The sequence below is a fragment of the Microcebus murinus genome, chromosome 17 (genome assembly GCF_040939455.1).
Source record: "Microcebus murinus isolate Inina chromosome 17, M.murinus_Inina_mat1.0, whole genome shotgun sequence".
Taxonomy (NCBI): Eukaryota; Metazoa; Chordata; class Mammalia; order Primates; family Cheirogaleidae; genus Microcebus; species Microcebus murinus.
The window spans coordinates 24835319-24846252 of record NC_134120.1 but is presented as its reverse complement, the minus strand read 5'-3'; the positions used below and the strand labels follow the sequence as shown (position 1 = coordinate 24846252).

Sequence of the window (10934 nt, the reverse complement as noted above, 5' to 3'; positions counted from 1 at the left end):
TTCTGTCATCTCTGATATCATTGGCTTAAAGTGCAAATCGAAGGATGCTGGTCTTCCATCCTTATGAGTATTCGATGCTTACATGGGAGAAAATGGTTCTCCAACTTGACTGCTCAGATTACCCTCCTAAGCACGGCTGCCAGTTTTGGAAACTTGTGCCGTGTCCAATGGGCATACGTGAGTCCCATGCCCAGATCCAGGCCTTTCTTGGAAGAACAGCTCAAAGAGAACATCCTTTGTCACAGCACCTTCATATTATAATAGTTTCCACTCAGTGGTCGCTGGGAACCTGTTCTCAGACCCTCCAGGAATGGGTCTATATCCCCTCACTAACAAGCCTTCTCACCCCTCATTGGCTAGGAAGAAAATGACAAATGGGTATCCCTTGGTTTCTTAATGTGGCAGCCACGATAAGAACATTTATCTCAAGAGTAAATTGTGAAGCCTTTTTGGACAGTTCATGATAATAAAGCTGGGGAGGGTATGGAATATCATGGTGATGCATTTTCAAACTCTTTTGCAATATGTCGAGAGATATCAATGGTAAGATGCTCCTTCAGTCGGGACGGGCTTTGGCAACCTCATGGTGGATTTCTGTGCAGCCTGGTATTACCTTAGAACTCTTGACCGCAAAGATGCCACCATTTTGGTCTTTCCATCTCTCTCATCTGCAAGGTACAATTTGGGGCATAAAGTGATCTCATGGGCTTGGATTTCACACCACAGTAAGGAGGAAGGCACAATATCAACTCTATCACGAACATTGTTGGAGGACCTAGCAGGAATTTAGAACATTTCTTTACCTGTACAGAGATCCTAACAGGATGTGGGGGGTCTCCAGATGCTGCCAATGGCCCAAGGCTAGTCTAGCCTTTAATAATCATCTTTGAAGGAATTCTGTTTTCAAAAATAATTTATTCAAATATTTTTATGCCAAAATAATTCTAAAAAGTATTAGTTTCTCCTAGTCACCCCCAAGCAAATGTGCATTTAACTACATGAACACAGCTATTACTTCATAGTTTTTTTTATTATAGACTTTTTTTTTATCCACATGAATGTTAAAGAAACTACAACAGAGTTAAATACCATTTTTGATAACATGATTATATTCTTAATTACACTCAATATTAAACTGTAAAATATTTCCAGAGGAATACAATCTTCATTCATACAGCAGGCAAAGTACCAGAGAGGAAGGGGCCACGTGGAAGTCTGTTCAGTTTGCTATGAAAAGCAGGTCTGTTCGGCTGGTGCCTTCCCATCTGTCGAAATGCGATCCCCACACCTAGGACAGGTCTTGCGTTTTCTTTCCACCAAGAATCACTTCTTCAAAAGCAAAAGACAGTCTTGTAGAGTTGCCCTCTCCATGTGTGCAGCACTGAGACCCCTTGGGACCTTCCATGGGTTTCCCACCCTGGTTGGCTAACAGCACTTCCCACACTCCGGTTCAGTCGTCCTTTAAAAACACAAAGACTCAAACTTTGGTTCCACCAAAAGATGCGACAAGCATTGACGGCTCTGGTTGGCTCCCCCCTCCCCCCACTAATGGATGGCTGCTACAGTCTATTTTACATGGTTGTCCATGCTGTTTTGAGGTCACTTGTCCTTAGGTTCTCCCGAACCTGATTCCCAAGCCCTTTCAATTCGCAGTCTTTATGCAGGTCAGAAGTGCTCAGTGGCAGGCTGTATCTTACAAGAGAACAAGAGTAAGTAGTTCTGTGCACCTGGGATAAGATAAAAGCACAGAAGGACAAGCTGAGCATCATACCATCAGATAATTTAAAAACATTTAAAGTCACATTTAGTATACCATTAAGAGAAGAGATTTTTTTGGACAGTTGAATAAAATGTCTTAAAAAATGACTATGAAAGCATCTTCCTTTATACATATGTTTGTCTGCTATTTTAGATTATGCATCTCTTATGACACTGAGCCAAACTAGAGTGGGCTGGTTTACTGTGCCTTCTTTACAGTAAAGCTATTTAGCCAGGCTCTAGAAGCCCAGATTTGTTGTTGGGCGAAAGAACATGCAGGCAACCTGCAGTGAAAGGGGAAGACAGCATTTCATGCTCTGGTGGCTGGGCGGATGGTCCAAGTTACATTTTAATATGTTTCTTGTCTTGGGGTGTCAGGGCAACTGTGGAAGTACAGGGGAGGTTTTGTGATTCAAAATCAATGAAACCACCAGATTGGGTATTAACTGCATATTTATAACTGATAATAGAAGATGTGAATTAGGCCATGATTTCAGGTTACAAAACAGAGGAGAGCAGACAAAATACGAGCTGAGGACCTGCCACTTTTTAACAGCGAGACCACAGACAACTGACTCATCTCTCTCTGCACTTCAGCTTTCTCAGCCGCAAGGTGGTGGATGTAGCAATACTTATCTGAAGTTCTCTGAGTTGTTCTGAAGATTAAGAGAATTGACATGAAGTGCTTATTAATACAACAGTGGGGGCACATGGCTATTCTCAGTGGAGATTCTTGAAAGAACCCCTATGTCTGACTCAAGATGAGAGAAATGGATATACTATTCCCCCTCTTTATCTCTGACCTGTATGAAAAGAAGACACACAGAGTGTTCAATTACAATCCCTCAACATCCTTTTAAGACTTTTTTCTTCTTATTACTTTTATAGCAATTATTCCAGAAGTGATATACAAATTATGAGAGTTTACCAAAGAGGGAGAGATATTGTTAACAGAGGAAAAAAATCATATTTTCAGACTCTCAGAAGGATGCAAAGTAGCAGTTAGTGATGAAGAAAATGTAGACATACGGCCAAAGAAGGTGGGTCCTGTCCTTGGGTGTTACATGTGGTCTTGAGCCGGCTTTAATAAAAGCAGCCCCTTTGCAGGAAAGGAGAGAGAATATGGCAGAAGACTGGCATGCAAAAGTGACAGACAAAATTTTAGAGCTGGTAGAGACTTTGATTGGGCTCAGTCGCCCACATTTTATAGGTAAGAGTGACTCAAAGAGATTAAATGATATTACTCAAGATAACATCGGGAGGTAGTGTCAGTTTTAGTCTCTCGAACATCAGCCTAAGGATCCAAGGAATGCAAGGAAGTGGCTTTAGGGTCAAATAGCCCTGGATTGAAACCTGGCTCTGTCACTTGATGGCTAAGTGACCTCCTTTAGCCCCAGTGTTCTCAAGTATGCAATGGGGGATAACACTGGGATCCGCCTTACAGAGTTGCAAGGATAATGCAGCAAAGAATTTAGTCCACCATCTGGCATAGTTAGTGTTCAATAAGTGATAGTTATTATCCTTCCCAGCTTGGTCGATGGGTTTCTGTATGACTATGCAAGAGCCATTTCCCATGATTCACTTCCTACCTATGTAAAACAATTGAATTCTTCTCTGTGAAAGACATGGGTGTTTCAACCAGTTAACACGAATGATCTTTGCAAAATGTTTCAAGGTGCTTGAAAGAAAATGAATGTAAAGTAATAATTAAATTGGTGTTAACATCATACCATTTTTATTTGGGGTACAGATTTCACACAGATTACACTGGGGTGTCTGTGCAGGAACTGGGTCACAGAAATAACTAGAGGTAAGGAGGGCCATCAGGAATAATTCCAGTGTTAAAAATGGGCCAAGATGAAAGGATAACACACACAACATTTTGAAATGTATTTCAAATCTTTTCCATTGTACTCGCAAGCTCATGATGAAGCAAATTCACAGAGCAGTACAATGTCTAACCTACCAGAGCTTGTTAGGAGGGAGTTTGAAGATAAATAAAATACACTTTAAACAGCTGGTAGCTAAACAAATAGATCTCATTGCCCCAAAGGGGACTATTCCTCCACTGAAGAAAGGTTTAGATAAACCCACAGGTCATGGATCTTTAAGGCGTTATCAAGGGAAAGTTAAGAGTATTCAGTGTATATGCCTAAATTTTGAGGTTAATATTATTTAGAACAACAATCTGGCTCTTCTAATGGAAGTCAGTATCTTGGCCTGGGTGAACCTTTATTTTGATTCAAGATGGCATTTCTTATGTCCTAATGTAGAGTAAAAAAGATTTGTAGAGCAGTGATATGTGGCAGTCTTAGCTCGGCTTATTAAGTGGATTGCCTGTGGTTTTGAAAAGCTTCCTCCTCTTAATAGTCGTATTGGAATCCACTGGGTGGCACGAACACAGCATAGTACCTTAAGGGTCATTCTTGCATAAGACATTAATGCATCAATCCCTAATTTGGAAACCTGTGGTCACCCTGCAAGACAGAATTTGTCTCTCTCCCTTGGTGTAATGATTTTTATATTGTAATCTCTCTTGGGGTAACTCCTTACAGGACTGGCATGTTGAGAATCAGAGACTGCCTCTAACAATATGGTCGTGATTCTCTGCTTGGCTGATTTAGCTAAGCATTTAAGTAACCACTAATCTTCTGAAAGCACCAGGGTCTACTTAGAGAAATCCCTGTTGTCTGCAAGGATAGAAACAAAATCAGCATGGAGGAAGCATTAGTTACTAAACAAAAATCAATCTTTTTTTTTTCCACCTAGCTGTACACTATATCACTTTTGGAGGAGTGGGTTCTGGGCAGTGAGTCTTCATTTTGTAGGTGTAAGATGGGCTCATGTCTGACAAGCAGGGAAGATGGGTTGGGTAAGGAAAAGGGGTAAAAAGAGAGTTCATTGAAGTTCTTAAGTATAAATCAAACCACATTCTAATGGATGAATCTCACAAACACTCAGCAAAACAAGCCGGACGTAAGAGAACGTTCTATACAATGTCACTTACATAAAGCTCAAAACCAGGCAAAATTAACCTTTTGGGGGCTTGGAGGTGGGAGAAACTGGACAAGGTCATGAGGCTGTTATCAGGTGCTGCAAACCTAAGTGAGCTCACCCTGTGAAAATTCACAGTTTTGATTTGTAAACTTCATGGTTTGTATGACTTTATGATTTATAGACATTGCTGACTTTGTGTTGTATTTCAGTAAACAGGTTATTTTAAAAACACATCCTAATATTTTTCTCTTTGATTTGAAAGAGAACTAGTTTGACATTTTCATATTACACATATGGAGATTATCAGAATTAATTTGGAATTAATTCCTGCCTTGATTACCTTGATATCCTGAGTTAAGATTTACTGAATCTGAATATTGTAACATTTTCATTTCACACTGCTGGTGCAAATCCAGTCTACTATAATGATAAAGAAATCGCCCAAAGTCAACTTCAGACTTAATAATAATACTTTAATATATAGAACAGAGCCAAACTCACAGGCGAATTTGTGTATAACCTCATGGGGATAGGAACAGTATGACTTACTATCTGAGCATTCCTGTTGCAGAATCATCTGCTCTCTGAGAACAAGAAGTCCATTCATTAGCAAAAGGCAGGTACTGGATCTGAAGATGGGTGTCCTATAATCTCTTCTTAGTTTTGCAATGTCGACACAATATGTCACATCTTTTATCTCTATGCCTCAGTTCCCCATGTGTAAAATTAAGGGAAAGCATATGAATGAGAGGCTGTTTGGGGAAGAGTTTTGAGTGCCTGATGAAACTTGACATAATTATCATTATTTGAGACAAATACTGAAGATCATCACTAATAAAGGTGATGGCAAGAAATAGGATTGTCATTTGCACATGGTGGAGGAGACTTGTGATACATAGAAGAGAGGCATGAAAGGGAAAAAAAAGAACCATGAGCATGCATGGTAGGGAATGTTTGGCAATAAATTCTATTAAGTTGAAAAGTATTCCAAAGGGCAGGAGTGGGAAGAATCATTCTGATGGGAGTGGATCAAAGTGATACATGGCCACAGTCCTAGCTAGCCGCCAGGAGCACTAACAAATGCTACTTCTGGAATCTGAGTTTTTTTCCTGATTCAGCAATTCCAATTGTTAGGTCCAATTGTTAGGTCACCATATTGTTACAGAAACAACAATGTCCTAGATTTTGCATTCCCATAGTTGTAATAATTACATATGCCTTCTTCCATAGAATCAAAAAGTTGCTTTTGAAATGTTTAGGTACGTTGTGAATGTTGACATTGGATTTTCACATTCTGCTTTTCCTTAAGAATATAGAAAAATTGTTTTTAAATGGTTGCCAGGGCCGTGACCTTGAACTTGGTTTTAGCTGTAGAGAAACTATTGCTGGTTTAGGGAAAGAATGAATTACTATTCCTAGAGCAGAAGGTCTCTCAAAGGTCTGTATTGCCTTCAATTGTTCATATCATGATCTGTAGTAATTCACTGAAAGTCAGATTTGGGGAAGAGTTTTTGGAAGCAAAGGAGAGACAGAGAAAATGAGACACCTTAAGGATGACCTTATGCTGATACTTCAGATTCCTTTAGAGAGGCAGTAAGTAATCAGGGTGTCAGATAGAACCATAAAGAACATAAGATACTAAAGCAGAATGAAGATCACTTCTGCATACGGAATAGAGAATTTCCTTCGTTTTAGGAATTTTTCCATGGCATTTATAAGAAGCACTTGGACATTCATTTTGGAAGTCTCATCCCCCTACATAAGGAAGTTCATTGGTATATTAACTCAAATACAGGATACAATTTGACTAATCCCTTGGGCTATTTCAAACACATCAGAAAGTGATACATCCAAGCAGTAACAATACAGAGAGTTAAGAAAATCTCTTTCCTCCGGCGATCTCACCTTTTAGCTTTTGCTGAGATGGGCGCCAAGCTTTTCTTTCCTGATCAAGCTTGCTGCATAGGGGATCTGTAAGGGAAAAACAAGCAAAAGCATCCAGGTAAGCTAAATCTGGAGACAGATGTGTAATGGAGACCCTTCATCATGCCTAACAATTTGAATGCCAATAGATCCTCCCTGAGGAGAAGAGGTCTCCATCTGCTCAGCAGTGTGGGAATTCTGGGGTATAGCACTCTTAAGGCATGTTAAAAAGTACATTGAGGACAGAACAGGTGATCACACTGGATTGCTGCTATAACTAGGCCCTGACATTAGTATGTGATAGTTCATCTTAAAAGGGTTTTTAAAACTTACATTTAATATTATGGTATTATTATTATTATTTTTTTTATTTAGGTATGAAAACTGAGTTATGATATTATAATGTATGTCACAGCTCACAAAACAAGAATGTGATTACAAACTAGATCAATGTAATCTTTCAGTGTATTAGAGTGGCCTCTTTTTAAAATAAGCTACCCTTATAAATCACAAATAAGACTAAGTAAACACAAACTATGATGCTGGGTAAATTCCCAGTAACTAATAAGCACCCAACATAACTGCACTGAATGGAAAATAAGACCTTGAGAATGCTACCCAGATAAATTTGAAAGGTGCGTTTCAACACCAGGGTTTTGAATAAAAGCCTATTACATTTGGTGTGCTGCTTTTCATTAGAAAGCTGAAATGGCTGAAATTGGGCTACCTGTATTATTTAGCTATGCCTCCCCTCTAGCCCCAGTTAGGTACCCAATCGTCAGGTTGCCTACCTTGCCTTCAACAATACAAGACTAACCTCAGGACTCTAAAGATCTGGCTCTGTTTTACACTTAAAGAAATAAATATTCATTCTTCTAGAATGTAATTAATATGAAATATGGCTGTTGAGTAAAAGCAATGAGGAAAACAAAATTACTCTCATTCAATTACCAATGTTTTTGAATACTGTTATATACATTCCCAGCATGTTGTATGTTTTGCTCTCATTTTCCATCGGTCCATACACGCAAATCTTTGTTAATGGGAAGGAGCTATGAATCCACAGTAATGCAAGTGACTAAGACAAGCTGGACTATTTTACCATAATAACTAGTGAGTTGAATTAAACAGTCTTTTTTTTTTTTTTGAGACAGAGTCTCACTTTGCTGCCCAGGCTAGAGTGAGTGCCGTGGCATCAGCCTAGCTCACAGCAACCTCAATCTCCTGGGCTCAAGCGATCCTACTGTCTCAGCCTCCAGAGTAGCTGGGACTACAGGCATGTGCTACCATGCTCGACTAATTTTTTGTATATATATTTTTAGTTGGTCAATTAATTTCTTTCTATTTTTAGTAGAGACGGGGTCTCGCTCAGGCTGGTTTCGAACTCCTGACCTCGAGCAATCCACCCGCCTCAGCCTCCCAGAGTGCTAGGATTACAGGCGTGAGCCACCACACCCGATCTAAACAGTCTTTTTTAATGGAAAAAAGGGAGAAGATTAAAATAACCGTCTCACTATTTTGATACACAACCACAACATAAACATATCTGATATGTGCATATCTGATAAGGGCATTGATAACAGTAATGAAATGAATGATTCATTTGCAAAATAAAAAGTTCAGTGAACTAATCTCATATTTTAGGATACGGGCTGAGGTCAGATAGATAACGATGACAAGGACAGTTACATAGGGACCTACTCTAATTACCTCTTCTTTTCACTCTTGGTTATGCTACACCTGCTATTAACAGAGACACCCTTGAATCTTGGTTTTCCATTATGGTGCATGCTGCAATGTGCCAAAGTGCACCAGCCACCTCTATCTTTAGATGCATGATATAAAAGAGCCTCGAATGGAATCCTATCATTTAGGATAACAGAAAATGATGTAAACTTTTGTGCACAAGGAGTTACCAATAAAATGTATTTGTAACACTCTCACATTTAGAAAGAGTTCTCAACATCAAGATTAGTTTCCACAAAGGATTAGTAACTGGCTGTTTTGTGCTAGGCACTATGAGAGATAAGTTATTATCACCACGGGCCATCTCATCGAAGCAAGTAAACTACTCATCCTAACCCAAAGAAAGCTACCTGAATGAGGGAATTTCAGAGCCAAGTCAAGAAAATGTCTTTTTCTTTCTTTTTTCAGAAAAAACAATATGGCATTTCATTAACATAGGAAGCTGAGAAGGAAAAGAAAAAAAGGCCTCAAGAAAAAAAAAAAAAGACATTTCCAAATAAGCACAAGAGATTCCCAATGCTTCAAACTGGAACCTAAAACTGGTGCGAAGAATTATCCTCACTCAAATGTTGGCTTTTATATTTATTTCATTAAAATGATATGAAGTAAAAGCCAAATAACAAGAGACAAAAAAAAAACAAAATTTATGAGCTAAGAATTATGTATTTTAAGTCCTAAGTCCTAAATCATGTATGATAAATCAAGATTATATTAACATGTGGCCCAGTTGTTCATGGAAACTACATTATTTCATTGACTGCAAGATTCACTTTGCCCCCTCAATTTTAACATTTTTGAAATCAGGTTTATTATAATTGGTAGTATCTCAGAATTTCAATTGGGATCTTTTTTCTTTACGATTCATAAAGTAAGGGTGCCTCTTACAATTCATATGTTTCAATTCTATAAAAATGCAATATTGGACTTACAGACACCTCAGCAAACACTCCCCAACTTGGAATCTCAGGATTTTAGAGGCTCCACTTAAGCTAGGTATTCCATGAACCTCTCCTACAATAGGAAAAGCTTTCTTTTCATTTTGACCAACTTGGAAATCATCAAGATTAGCATGGACGAAAAGAATATTGAGGCATTATGTAACATCGAAATTATCTAGTTGGCTCTAGTAGATCAGACGTACTGGGATCTTACCAAAAAACCCCATAACTTCCTAGTTTGTGCTGAGAGAGTTAGTTGCACACACATTGGTGAGTCATCACATCAAAAGGAGAGAAAGATGAGAAGAAGAAAGCTATACAACTGAGGAACAACTGATCGCACTACCAACATGCACATCAGTAGATCAATAATTGGAAAAAGATGCACAGTAGTCGAAGTCTGTCTGCTGCTAGAGAATCTTAATCAGCTTCCATGGAAGTTCAGACTTGGATCTAGTCTCCTGATGCCACAGAACCAAAATCCTTTTAGTCACAGAACCAAAATCCTCTAGTGGCCCAAAGATCTTTTTCTAAAAACATTGTGCAAAACCGTAACTATTCTATTAATAACTACTTTTTAAAAAAAGACGTAAATCATATTCTTAAAAACTCCCTTGGTTTAGACAGTAGGAATCTGGGCAAGTTCCCATCTTAATGAATACTGGAGAACCTCCAAGAAAAGACCATCTCACTGAAGAGCCATGTCCTTGCCAAAGAGCAACAATAAAGACCTCTCATTCCTTTCCCTGCGAAGATGCATCGTGCTCCCACCATCAGCAAGTTGTAAACCGTTGTTTTACAAGTCCACGGTGAACGAAACATTAGTACTTAATCTATTGATTGAACATTATTTTAATTGAGGCTTTTAATGAAGAACTTAGACCGGTTCCCCCTAGCTGCGTGTGACTGCAGCATTCCGTCTAAACAGCAGAGGGCGCTTCAAGACTAGCACATTTTCTCAATCACTGTGCCTCGTGGCAGCGATTTGGCAAGTTCCAAGGACGTGAACCTGCGTGTAGCCATTTATCATGAGCTCTGTGTTGCAGCTTCATGAAGCCCTTCAACAACTCTGACTAAAAAAAGAAAGCAGTAGCTTATACACAAATGCACTTGCTTAAAAAAGCATTGTCAAATTAGCCACACACACACAAAAAGGTTATCAAGGCATCATAATAGTTTCAGCTCATGTTGCAAATTATATTCCAGCCCTTGGAAAAACTTAAATCAAAAGGTTATTTACTGAGCAAAATATCTTCAGCTTCTTAGTCCTAAGGGACGATAAATTTTGTTTGAAAATTTGAACAAAATTCTCCTAGGATCACAATTCATTCGTGAACAAGAAATCCTTTGCCCTTTATTCTACTACACACTTATATTTTCATGAACTTGCCAAATTTTAAACTTTTGCATTTGGTCCACAGTTGCACCAAATTTCTTTGTTTTGCATAAATAAATCTGGTTAGGTAATGAAAATGCTTTAAGCATTTGAAAACCCAGTGGAGGGCTGGGCACCTTAACACAAACAGTGTTAGGTACAATAAAATTCAAATTTTAAGCTATTTTTTAAAAAAA

The 10934-nt window shown here is 38.7% G+C and overlaps 1 protein-coding gene across 1 annotated transcript in view; it reads right to left on the bottom strand.

Moving 5' to 3' along the window:
- Positions 1-1011: 1011 nt before the first annotated feature.
- Positions 1012-10934, bottom strand: part of SKOR2 (SKI family transcriptional corepressor 2) — a 43614-nt gene continuing 33691 nt past the window's right edge. The window contains exons 8-9 of the mRNA XM_020282355.2: positions 6661-6726; positions 1012-1727 (exon numbers count right to left, since the gene is read on the bottom strand). Coding sequence (XP_020137944.1) covers positions 6664-6726 — 63 coding nt within the window. The 3' untranslated portion in view covers positions 1012-1727; positions 6661-6663. The remainder of the gene's footprint in view (positions 1728-6660; positions 6727-10934) is intronic.